Genomic DNA, 13,712 nt, shown 5'->3' on the forward strand with positions numbered 1-13,712 from the left:
AGTTGATGGAAGGCCTGACATTGACTCAGACTGTGCAAGTAGTTCGACAGGCAGAAGAGATTACTGCGCACGTCAACATGCAAAGAGAAGCAGTAGGGACGGTGCATGAAGTTACAAGGCAGAGCTACAGATACCCAAAGTCTAAACTACAAGGTGGGGAGAAAGACAGAAAATGGGGAAATGTGAGAAAATGTCTTAAATGTGGAAAAACACAGCATAACAAAGATGAAAACTGCCCTGCTAAGAAATCTACCTGCCATATCTGTCACAAAGTGGGCTTGAGTGTGCAGGAATAAAAAGCAAGTGAATGAGATTAGTGAGCGGGCAGAACAGTCAGGACAACCTGAGCAGTCAGCATACTTCCTGGGTGCTGTGTCACATGTGAAAAATGTAAAAGAACAGTGGTCAGTTGAGCTCCGGCTAAATAAAAAGCCAATAATGTTCAAAATCGACACAGGGGCAGATGTGAATGTAGTCAGCGAGGCGACGTACAACACATACACTCTAGAAAGTGTGTTAGAGCCACCAGACATTCCACTGGACGGCCCAGGTGGAGAGCTAAATTGTCTAGGGAGGTTCCAGGCCACAGTAACCTACAAAGGAAAATCATATCCACTAACAGCCTATGTAGTAGAGGGGATCACTAATAATCTCTTAAGTCGCTCAATGTCAGTGAAAATGATTCTTGTGAGGAGAATAGATGAAATCAGTTTGAACATTCAGCAACACGCAGACTATGGGACATTGAAAACAGAGCCAGTGAGAATACAGCTTAAAGACAATGCCCAGCCGTATGCTGTACATACTGCACGCCAAGTACCACTCCCGATGCTCCAGGTAAAAGAAGAGCTAAAGAGAATGGAGAGTAATGGCATCATTGAGCCCGTGACACAACCTACTGAGTGGTGTGCACCTATGGTCCCTGTCTCAAAGAAGAACACAGACAAAGCTCGCATAAGACTGAATGAATCTGTCAAAAGGGAGCGATACATCCTACCTACTTTGGATGAGATAACAGCCAAGCTAAGTGGAGCAACTGTTTTTTCATCACTCGATGCAGCCAGCGGGTTTTGGCAAATTCCACTGCATCCAGACAGCATCAAGCTCACAACCTTTATAACTCTATTTGGTCGGTACAGCTTCAAACGCTTGCCATTTGGAATTACTAGTGCACCTGAAATCTTCCAGAGGAAGATGATGGAGACTACAAGGGTTGGAAAGTGTAGAGGTCTTCATGGACGATATTTTGGTCTACGGGAGCAATATGGAGCAACACAACAGACGTCTCAACAAAGTGATGCATTGTATTCAGTCAGCTGGACTTAAACTGAATAAGGAGAAGTGCTCCATTAGGCAAAGCCAACTAAAGTTCCTGGGGCATCTCATCGACAAGTCAGGGATTCGACCTGATCCTGAGAAGGTTGCAGCAATTCGTAAAATGCCACCTCCAGTAAATGTCACTGAGCTAAAGCGAATCCTGGGAATGGTGACTTTCCTTGGCAGGTACATTCCCAACCTCTCCACTGTGGGGCAGCCGCTCCATGAGTTGCTGAAGGACAAGAATAAATGGATGTGGGGACATGCTCAACAGACAGCCTTCGAAAACATAAAGGAACTACTGACTACTGGCCTACTATGATGTCACCAACCCCACGGCAGTGTCAGCAGATGCTAGCAGTTTTGGACTGGGGGTGTGCTGTTACAACTTCATGGAGAACAGTGGAAACCAGTGGCATACTGCTCCAGACGACTATCTGATGCAGAAACACGTTATGCCCAGATAGAAAAGGAGTGTCTGGCAGGTGTGTGGGCATGTGAAAAGTTTGACAGATACCTAAATGGCCTTGAACGTTTCAGGTTAGTAACGGATCACAAGCCGTTGGTACCCCTTATCAACAATCAGAGCTTGGAAAATGTTCCTCTCAGATGTCAGCGTCTACTGATGAGGCTCATGAGATTCAGCGCGGTGGCCGAGTATGCACCAGGTAAAACTCTTGTGGTAGCAGACACACTGTCACGCAGCCCACTGACATGTAGTGAAGGGGATGTGGATACACACAGTGATGTAGCCTGCTATGTAGCCTCAGTAGTCGGGTGAATACCAGCTTCACCAAAGAGACTTCAAAACATTAGAAACGTCACTGCAACTGACACAGAGTTGCAGCTTGTCAGTAAGCTTATCAGGTCAGGGTGGCCTGAACACATAAGTAGTGTCCCTTTGGATGCGAGGGAGTTTACCAAAGTGAAGTCAGAGCTCTCTGTTGAAGACGGCCTAGTCTTAAGAGGGTGCAGGATTGTCGTGCCACGTTCTATGAGAGCCGAAATTCTGGAGAAGCTACACCAGGGGCACCAAGGCCTGATCAAATGTAGAGAGAGAGCCAAAACATCAGTGTGGTGGCCAGGGATGTCCAAGCAGTTAAAGGACACAGTGATGTCATGCCAAGTGTGTTTGGAAATGAGAAGGAAACAACAAAAGGAACCTCTTATCTCCACACCACTACCTGAGAATTGCATTGGACCTGTGCGAACACAACCACCACAACTACCTGAAAGTATCAGACTACTACTCTCGATTCCTGGAAATACTGCACCTGTCCTCAACCACTAGTTCACACATACTTGAGAATCTAAAAACAGTGTTTGCTAGATTTGGGGTTGTTGACCAGGCAGTTAGCGATAACGGTCCACAATTTGCGAGTGCAGAGTTTCAGAATTTTGCAAAGGAGCTGGATTTTGAACATATAACATCCAGTCCTTATCATCCTCAAGGCAATGGACATGCCGAAAGAGCAGTACAGGTTGCTAAGAAAATCCTGAATCAAGATCCATTGCTAGCCCTGATGATCTACAGATCCACTCCATGTTCCACCACGGGCTACAGCCCAGCGAAACTGCTAATGGTAAGGAGGATCAGGACGACAGTTCCAACCTTGGAGAAGAATCTCCTGCCCAGATGGCCCAGGAAAACGGTAAAAGTGAACGACGCCAAGCAGAAAGCAGTGCAAGCTCACTACTTCAACCGCCGTCACGGAGCCAGACTCCTACCTGCTCTACAACCAGGAGCAACGGTCTACACCAGGCTGGACCAAGAAAAATCATGGTCTAGACCAGCTGTGGTCTCAGGAGAGGCTACTACAAGTAGATCCTATAATATCACCACCCAAGACGGTGCTGTTCTACGGCGGAATCGTCGTCATCTCCTGACATTGTCAGCTTTACGCCGCACTCAACCATCGTCTACAGAAAGTGATGAAGTGCAGTTACAGTCTACCATTCAAGAAGAGACTGTCCCTGCAGTCCAGGCTACAGGTCTATCCGACACACCTCCACCAAGACAGATTGTGACAAGGTCTGGAAGGGTGTGTAAGCCTGTTAACAGACTTGACCTGTGAATTAGTTAAAATTCATTATGGCCTTTGGGTGGGTTAAGAAATGGAAGAGACAACACACACAGGGGACTAATTGTTCTTGTTCGGATGATAATGCTGTGGAAAAAAAAAAAGAAAAAGAAAAGAAAACATTGTCCCAGAAATGTGAGTTGTGACCAAATGTTATGATTGAAATGACATATTATTTGTACATCGGATTGTAGTTGCAATTACTGCTTTAAATCAAAAACAGTGACTTGAATGCCAATTTCATTTACCAATGTGCAATTGACCGTTGATTGTTTGATTTATTGTTAATAATTTTCCCTGTGGTAAGATAATGTCAGATCTACCGATTATTGTATTAGACAGCCTTGTGAGATGCTGCTATTTGTTTCCTTCAAAAGAAGGAAACAAATAGCAGGGGGGGAGATGTCATGTGCGGTAATTGATTGTGCCTGCACGGCAGACGCGTTATTACGGTACACAGGGAGACCGCGTGGTATCTGGAGATATGTTTGTAAACTAGCAAAGACGCTATATCGTGTTCTGTAAATAAACAAGTTCATGTTGGGTTTAAAGAGGACTCAGTCCATCTTTTACACTTTTTTAAAATTTATGGGCACCGCCCTTAGTTCTCTAGGGTTCCCGTGGATCCTTGAAAAATCTTAAAATAAATTGAATTCATCCTTCTAAAAATAAGGCCTTAATTAGTATTAAATAGTCTTAAATCCAATTTTTGAAAGTCTTAAAAATATGAACACATTAATAAGATTCATATTTAAATACATCTTTTTGGCTCAAACAAATATTCAAGCTCAAACTATTTTGTATCATTTATCAATTATCTTTATAAATAATTCATCGATTTACTTTAGTGGCAACATTGCGTGACCATAATAACAAAACTATCAATTCGGTGAGGCATAGGAAAGTGTACATTTAATGAAATTGGCTATCCGATGGCCGTTTCTCGCCATGGCTAAAAGCGCTGCCAGGTAATGTGTATGACGCATCATATATTGTGTCCAAGAAATATTTGTGTTTTTTAATTTTGTTTGTTTCAAGTGTGTGTGTTTGTTTTGTCAACTTGGTCTTAAATTTGATTTCAAAAGGTATTAAAAAGTCTTGAATTTAACATTCCTTGAGCTGTAGGTACCCTGTTTTCGTTGCTCATGTTCTTCCTCCATTTTCCAATTTTGTTGGCTTTCCCGCATTTTTATGTACCGGATATGACGTCACCCAAAATCAAGCCCAGGGTGAAACGTTGATTCTAAAAATCGGAGAAAATAAAATCACAATATATACATGAATCTTACGATTTGTTTTTGTCCCACCCCTATTATCTATATGACTTTTTATTTTTAGCCAGCGCAAATATGTTCAAATGCTTTAATGGGATTGTGATGCTTTAGAATGGTGATAACTTCCCGACCAGACATTAAATGCGGTAGCGATGTGTGTATGTTATCCATTGATCCAAGAGAACCTGTCCTAAAACTCTGATATGATTTTGACAGTGCAATACGACATCTGGCAATAGAATGCGATAATTACACAAGGCGCGGTAGGAGTGGTAGGTGCCAGGTGTGAAACTTCACACTCTTGTTTCGGAAATCCGGAATTACGAGACACACGTGCAATATCGCCTCTGAACGATAGTACAAAAAATCGGGAGGTTGCCGCTCTTTCTCCATTCCTGAGTTACGAAATAATATCTTATGGATTCAAGAAACAGATATTCCGGCTCTTTGAATTGCCTTGTTGAATTTTACCATCAAAAAATTTTACATTTTTAGTGAAAAGAATTCATTCCTCTGTTTACTGTTAGACTATTATTCTAACACAAATATTTGCAACACAGACTACGCCCCCTATTCCACCATTAATGAAAATGAGGACCATTAGGTCAGTGAAAAATGACTGGCTGGATAATGTACTTGTTGCGCATATTTGTCAGCAAATTTTCAGTTCAACGTAACATTTCAGCAAACACGGTGTCAATTAGTGGTTTTGTGCTTGACAAATTGGGTAAAGGGAGGGCTTATTTTATTGAAATTTGATATTAAAACAGGCAGCACGGCGGCGCAGTGGTTAGCGCATATGCGGTACAGTTCATGTCTTGGGAACCTCCTGTGTGGGTTCAAATCCAGCTCCAGACTTCCTGTGCGTAGTTTTTATGTTCTCCCCGTGCTTGCGTGGGTTTCCTCCGGGCACTCCGGTTTCCTCCCACATTCCAAAAACATGCATTTCAGGTGAATTGGCCAGTCCAAATTGTCCTTGTGAATGAAGCGAAGCATTCTTAAGTAATAAGTTAATTATCATAATAGTTTTATAATACAAACAGAGGTATGAAATAGCTGCCTTGGAGGGAGCAAATAAACAAATTCTTACAGTTTTACTATTTTGGCAAAAGTCATTTCTAAAAATTCCTGTACAACTTGAAGAGCCCATACAGAATAAAACAAAAACAGATGAATTGGTTTCTGTTTGATGAAATTATCCTGGCAACCACATGCAAGGAAACCAGTAGCACTGGTTTTTGAATTTACACTTTAACTTTTGAAGTGAGCTGAATTTACACAGTCACCTAAATTTGCATCTATTTTGTTCGTCATCTGTGAAAGAGTTTACCCAAATGTTTCTTTTTCCCTGGTATGTTAAATAAAACTTGGCAAATTACCAAAAGTTTTACACGATAGGCACTATTCTTTATTCCAACAATCTCAAAATCTATATAATTGATTTCATAGTATCTAAATTAAGGTTCCCCCTAATGACTACTTTAATAGTTGACTGGTCACTGTCTATTAAGATGATTAGTGGAATAATCAGATAAATATGTGTTTTTATCTCAAATTTAGAATTAAGTTGATTTAATTAGGTTGTAAATAATAACAAACCCAAGAAAAATTGGTCAAATTAAATGATCTGCATTTATGAAAAGTCAACTTACCAGCTCAGTAGCCTAGATGGTAGTGTGCCCGCTTTGAGACTGGGAAGTCGCTGGTTCGCGCCTCGGCCGAGACATACCTAATTGGTATAATGGCGGCGCCCTCTGGCTGTGGCTGCATCGACTCGCTACAACGGGTCAGGTGTATCGACATTTCGTTCTGTGTACATTGTTACAAAGAATGACAATACAAAGGAAATTATTATTATTATTATTATTATTATTATTGAACATACTGCATAATTTGTACAGACACAAAATACAGTAAATAAACCTCTGTCCATTTTTAGGGACAGAATAATAAATAATAAATTCTAATCAAGTAAACATTTTTATCCTTGTAAACCGGTGGTTCTTAAAATGTGGAGGGGGTGCAAGACTTCATCAATGGGGGGGCGAACATGTTTGACCTAGCACCAAGAGGATTTCTTCTTTCAAATGGGGGGCGTAACAAAAAATAACCTAAAAGTTTTGATGTAAACCAAGAGGAGGTAGTAGCAGCAGTAGAAAATCAAAATAGTATGTGCAGTTTGTCAAGGACATTCAGTGGTCAATGTCAAAGGCTCTAACAAAAGTGCTTAAGGATTCTCAACAGTTTGACTTAAAACGGTTTCAACAACTGATCTTTGTTCTTTTGATTGCATGCCTTTAATGTCAAATACGTTACTCAGGGACAGTGTGGCATAATGCTCAAGCTCTCTTTTATAGCAACATATACGTAATTTTACAATGCAAAAATTGGCTTGAACGTTACTTGAATCTTACTCGATTTTGTTCAACCGTCCGACGTCCTCCTTAAATCTTAATGCGTCACCAATTTACTGCCATAATACAAGGTCTGTTTTGCAAACTTTGAGATATTTTTCTGCTGTTTATACATACAGCAATTTATTTTTATTTTGTCTGTATCAAACTCCTATAGAGCTCTTTCCGTGTTTGTAAACAAGTGTGACGTAGCCAAGCTGTGCGTGCATTGATGAAGCAGAATGGCAGAATTCATGTAGGTTTATAGATTCCCTTCGGGCGGCATTAGCTCAGGAGGTAGCGTGTCTTGGGATCAAGAGGTCGCAGGTTCGATTTCTGGCTCCTCCGTGTTATATGTAGAAGTGTCTTTGGGGAAGATACTGAATCCCTAATGCCCCCGATAGTAGGTAGTTGCCTTGCATGGCTGACGCTGCTATTGGTGAGTTGGCGTGTAAAAGCGAAAAGTGTGAAGCACATTGGAAAGCGCTTTGGGAGGTCTTAATTGATTAGAAAAGCGTTATATATATATACAGACCATGAACATGAACCCATCGACACAAAAAATTTGTCGATAATTGATAGCTCAAACTATGTGCTAGTGGTACTATAGCGTCTTTATTTTATTCATATAACTACCTAAAAAAACACCTTTTTTTTTATTGGCACTAGATTTTCTCCTTTTGAAGGTACTGGCAAATTTGAACAAATGGCCTAGAAAGTGCTGGAAAACTGCTTGAATTTAGCTGTGAAAAAGCTGCACCAACCCTGTCGTGTGTCTGGCGAAGATAGTTAACAATGAAATTCATTTTTGACCAATTCTATTATCGAATTTTGCAACACTGTTGACTAATCATTGCAGCCCTACTCGTAATAGTCCAAAATCTTTCTATGCAAATGTATTTATCTTCCTCTATTACTTAACCTAAATAAGTGGTATTTTTCCTATAGATAAAAGCAAACAATAAAAAGTAAAATATTTAATTTTACCAGTACATTCACCTAATGGATAAATGGCCTAAACATCATTATAAAAGTATAACACATTTGGAGGGATTCTCAACCTGTTTAGAACGCAGTAATCAACACTTTGCCTTGTCCGTTTCAAGGTGGACATTGAAATGGACGGCAAGATGCTCAACTCTCATGGCGTGGACTTCCTGGACGGCCAGCTGGGTTTGGATATCGACGAGAAGGACCTGGACGAAGAGGAGACACGCAGAGACATGGCCAAAATTCTCAAAGAGCTCAAACAGAAGCATCCCGATAAAGAGGTAAAGAGGAGTGCTCAATTTGTCCTGAGGCCTTCTTTTTTGTGTGACAATAATTGATAATGCACAGGACGGGATTACTAGTTTGACAAGGTTTTGAAAAGGCGCTTTTTCATGTTTGGGTGAGAAACCATACTAGCCATCAAATCATTCAATTTTCCTTATTGGCATTCAGTTACCTTTAAGTAAAAGTATTTTTGGGGGGCGGGGGGAAGGATTAGGTTAAGTTCCACATTGTGGTCACCGCGCTCACCCGATTTTTCGGCATTCTGGGGTTCCCCAGTACTTGGTCCCGTCCTCTCGACAGTGGCGGTTGCAAGTCACCTCGACACCTCTGTCGGTACGTACCAGTCCCTGTCCCTTTCGGCGCGGGGCAGGGCTTTAAAGTCCCCACCGTTACAACTAGGTGCCATTGTAATGACTCTGGGTCTGTCATGACTCAGCGCTTGCTTCTCGCGTCTCTTTGCCACGCTAGGTGCGAGATTGGTCTTAAATTTCATTGGATGTGGTCTTGAAAAGTATTAAATTGGAACGGAAAAATCCTGGTAGTATTATCTTTTGTAAATAAAATCTAAAGCACTGCGCACACCCAGCGACAACCGCGTGGGGAATTTGACGTCGACCCCTTTAGCTGCAAAATGTCCACGGCGAGGTTCCCTGGCACACCTGATGAAGTTTTCAGTGGCAAGGTTTTTCTCACTCTCTCCCCAAGATACTCACACTTGGTATTTTCAGATCATGTTACCATTTAAAATAGTGACTAACATATTGTTGCGTAGGAATTATGAATATAGTATTTACTAATCCGCCGAAAGAAAATGCGAATGAGGGCTTGGTCGCAAAAGAAAATACGAGGCCTGCATTTGACAGTGCTGATGTCAACAGACTTGTGTTGTTTGCGAACGAGACGGTTCTTGGAAGTGGATGACGGGAACCGGCTACCCACTAATCAAAAGCCGGTTTCCTTTAAGAATTTTTTTTTTGTGTGTGATTGGTCAAAATGTATTTTTTAGGGATTCTGTGCTGTTGGCTTTAGATTTTGGGGTATAAAAATGGTTCACATTGTTCTGTACTTCATCATTTTCTTTATAGATTCATAATATTTTAATTTATGGTTCCTGTGTTTTTCAATGTTGCCATAAAAGTGTTTGCTTTATTTTCCCCCTAATTAATAATAATATATAATAAATTGTAATAAATTGATTCAATAACAAAAACAGCATGAGCAGTATTTATGACATCCTCTCAACATGATTCAAACTCACCTGAGTAGTTGGCCAAGAGGAATACAAGGATGATGAGAGGGGAAGAATTCCAACTATTTCTATCTTTCCTCAGTGTAACCTTGTTGAGCTTAATGTAAATTACAGGCTACTGTGAAATACAATGCTCCGTCCAATAATTAAATTAACACAATCTGTGCCGTAGAACTTTAATTTTAAGTAGGGCTGGCAGTAAACGATTGTCTGAAAAGGCCTTTATGGCAAAGCCAATGTGGACCCATCTTTACCAAAATTCATTGGGTGCAATTATTAGCGTCAGCTTCAGTTAGGCATTAGCAGTTTGATTGCTCGGAAGAGATTCTAAAGGTGCTTGTGTGGGTTAACCTGTTTTATTTCCCCTTCCCAACGAATGCATTTCCATTCCAAAGTATAGAAAATCTAAAGGGATATTTTAAATTAACACAGAAGAGGTAGTGAGAGCCCTCAAGAACCAAAATTACCGCAGCTCCGGGCCCAGGCAACGTCTGTGGACGGATCCTAATATTCTGTGCTGAGCAGGTGTGTTCCAGCATCTTTTCCAGAGCTCGTTGACCAGCGACACAGTCCCCGGGTCATGGAAACACTCCAGAGTGATCCCGGTCCAGAAAAAGGCACCACCAAGGTCCTCAACGACTTAAGACCTGTGGCCCTCACCTCCCTGGTGATGAAGGCTATGGAGAGGATCCTTTTCAGTTCGCATATCGGCTGGCAGAGGGGTTGATTACGTGAACATTTTCATCCTCGATACCATCCACAGCCGTTTGGATACCCCCAATACCACTGCCAGACTCATGTATGCAGACTTCTCATCAGCATTCAACACTATGCAACCTCACCCCCCACCCGAGAAACTCAAAATCACCCGCTTCTACTTGAACCACCAGCTCACTCTGTGGATCATTGATTTCATCACCAACAGGTCACAGAGTGCTGGTCAACAACACTTTCTTGGACGTAATCTCCACTTCCACCGGCTCCCTGCAAGACTGCGTCCTCTGTCCTCGCCTCTTCATTCTCTTCACTGATGTCTGCAGGTCCTTCCAGCCACATAGCCACATGGTTAAATTTGCTGACAACACAGTCCTCCTATCTCTGCTGTCAGATCAAACACAGCATCACATTTCAGTTATTCATGAGTTTGTAGAATTTTGAAGAGATCCTCTCTCGAGCTGAACATGTACAAAACGAAGGAGATGATAATAACCTTCTCCCCCAAGCAGAGGAAGCTGGCTGAGGCAGTCACCACCAACATCCAACGGAAAGTAGTGGAGATTGTGGATACATACAAATACCTGGGCTCTACATTTGACAGCATGCTGAAGTTCTCTTCGACGGTTGAAGAGATCCTCAAGAAATGCCAACAAAGACTGTATTTGCTCCGGAAACTAAACTATCTTTCGGGTTCAGTAGTAAAATCCTCATCACCTTCTTCTACTCCTTCATTGAGAGTGTGATCACCTTTTTCCCATTTCCTGGTTTCACTCAATCAGTATATAATAGAAACCGCCTGTCTAACGCTGTAAAAGTCTCCTCCAAAATAATTGGCCAGCCTCTAAGACCTTTCACAATCCTGTGTGAGCAACAAACCACCAAATCAGCCAGCAGAATCCTTCAGGACCCTACACACTTCCTGGAGTTTGTTTGGCTGCCATCAAGACACAGACTTTGCTGCTCCAGCAGCAGGACTGGCCTCAACCCCAGGGCTGTTCAGCACCTGAAGTTGCAGTCCGCCGCCCCCTAGTGTTCAATAGTATTCTCCGCCTGCATTATTCACGACAGTGCACTAACTCATTTATATTGGTACTTTTTATACATTTCATTCACTTATTTCTTGTATGGACTTCAACACTTTACGGTTGAATATATATATATATATATATATATATATATATATATATATATATGTATATTATTCTATGTATGTGGGTGGGTGTTGCATTCCACTCTGTGCACCTTTTAATTGCCCCTTGGGGACAAATAACATATTTTGATTGATTGATTGATTCAAAGGGGGATCTTATCCAAACCGAGAGTGGTCTTGATGTGTCTCTATTAATAGTCAAGGATAGATGTATTAAATTCGAGCACTATAAAAAATAGTTTTTTTGCTGTGTGTGTTGCATTTAGGTGGAGCAGCTAATCGAGCTGGCAAATTACCAGGTTCTAAGTCAGCAGCAAAAGAGTCGTGCTTTCTACCGCTGCCAGGCTACCCGGCTCATGACCGGCGCAGGAAACATCCTGAAGAAACATGCCGCAGACCAAGCGCGCAAAGCCATCAGCATGCACGAAGTGCGCTCCGACATCGGTGACAACGACCCCGTCTCCAAAGTGTTTTTTGAACCTGCCACATACCAGTGCCTTGAGAATTGCGGCACTGTGGCAGTCAACGTCATGCGGCGAGGTGGCGATTTGACCAAAACCATTTCTGTGGAGTACCGGACCGAAGATGGCACAGCTAATGCCGGCTCGGATTACGAGTTCACAGAGGGTGTAGTGGTGTTCAAACCCGGCGAGACGCTCAAGGAGATCCGGGTAGGGATCATTGACGACGACATTTTCGAAGAGGACGAGAACTTCCACATCCACCTATCCAATGTTAAAGTCCTAACGTCGGAAGGCGAGGAGTCCATGGAAGATGAGTCAGCCAATCATGTGGACTCTGTGGCCTGCCTTGCCTCGCCTTCCACGGCCACCATCACAATCTTTGACGACGACCATGCTGGAATCTTCACATTTGAGGAGCCCGTGTTCCATGTGAGCGAGAGCGTCGGTACCATGGAGGTGAAAGTGCTGAGGACGTCAGGCGCCCGCGGAGTGGTCACACTGCCTTATAAGACTGTGGAGGGGACGGCGCGGGGCAGCGGCGAAGACTTCGAGGACGCCCACGGCGTGCTGGAGTTCCAGAATGATGAAATATTGTGAGTAAGCGTGCCCGGTGTACATTTTTGATGATGAATTGAAGAAACGAGGGGTGATGTGGTCACAATGAGCTTTGATACCTTTATTTCTTTTTTCTATCCATCTATCTACTCCACTTTGTGTTTGGCTTTGCATTAGAATGCTTTTGAGGTTGAGTGAAAAGAAAATACGTATAATAAAAACAGTTTTTACTCAGGATTATCCAACATTTCTAGTTGGATTGGGTGAGGTTTCTATGCATCAAGGTACAATAATTTAATTTTTTTCTGTATTAACTTGTCTGCCATCAAGTGAGGAACAATACTGTATATTAATTCTAAAGCCTTCAAAGACAAGCTAGCTCTGTTTATTCCCATTCGAGATTACTGATAGCTGACCACAGATCAACTGATTTTATTAATATAGTGATGCTACAGAAAAAGCTCAGGCCAAAAGAATCCAGCTTGACTAACCCTAACCTGCGGCTATTAAAGCCAGAGTCAGCAAATCCAAAAGTACCGAATCAGTTTGTTTTGGGGCATTTTTCTGAAGTGACTTTCCTAAATGCTCATGAAAGATTTTGATCCTGGCCCAACTTGTCCTGGGCTGTGAGAGTAGAATTTTTTTTCTTGGAAAGCTGCTGAATCAGCAAAATAAAAATGCCAAGTCAGCTTTTTGGGGCATTTTTTACATCTGAGATACCTTGCCTAGTTTATTCAACGTCACGTACAGCTCCTCAATTAACCTAATAACTAACATCCCAATAAAAGTTTTTTTTTTCCCAATTTTTTTATTTTGTTATTAGGGGCTGTACAAATAAACATTACTTTACTTTACTATATCTATCAATTGCTGTAAAGGAGCTTACTTAAAACTTGAAAGTTTAGCCCTGGGCCTGATTTACTCACATACTGTATTTGACTTACATTCATCACCACCTTCTGGAATCCGCCGGCCACTGTTTAATCTGCTTAGGGTTGCTATCGATCGCCAGCCTCCAACCTGCTTTGCATGCTCAGCAGGTTCTACAGTCGCAAAGATGTTGAAAAACAAGGTTATCTGTTGCCCAAATATTATGCAGAGAAAATAAAAGAAGACTGATTTAATGATAAAATGTGCAGTAGACAACTTCCCTAAGAATGTGTCAAATCGATATACTTGTCAACTCGACGCGCAACCAAGGCTTTTTCAAGATGACTCAAGCAAGGGGAACTGTTAA

The 13,712-nt window shown here is 41.9% G+C and overlaps 1 protein-coding gene across 2 annotated transcripts in view; it reads left to right on the forward strand.

Annotated features, from left to right (window-relative positions):
* The window catches only part of slc8a1b (solute carrier family 8 member 1b), a 213,727-nt gene that overhangs the window by 44,496 nt on the left and 155,519 nt on the right, over positions 1–13,712 (forward strand). For both annotated transcript variants that reach the window (XM_088351428.1, XM_088351429.1), the window contains exons 3-4: positions 8,172–8,336; positions 11,723–12,513. In XM_088351428.1, coding sequence (XP_088207554.1) covers positions 8,172–8,336; positions 11,723–12,513 — 956 coding nt within the window. The remainder of the gene's footprint in view (positions 1–8,171; positions 8,337–11,722; positions 12,514–13,712) is intronic.

Source organism: Urocampus carinirostris, chromosome 13 (genome assembly GCF_059441175.1).
Source record: "Urocampus carinirostris isolate Australia breed hairy pipefish chromosome 13, RoL_Ucar_1.0, whole genome shotgun sequence".
Taxonomy (NCBI): Eukaryota; Metazoa; Chordata; class Actinopteri; order Syngnathiformes; family Syngnathidae; genus Urocampus; species Urocampus carinirostris.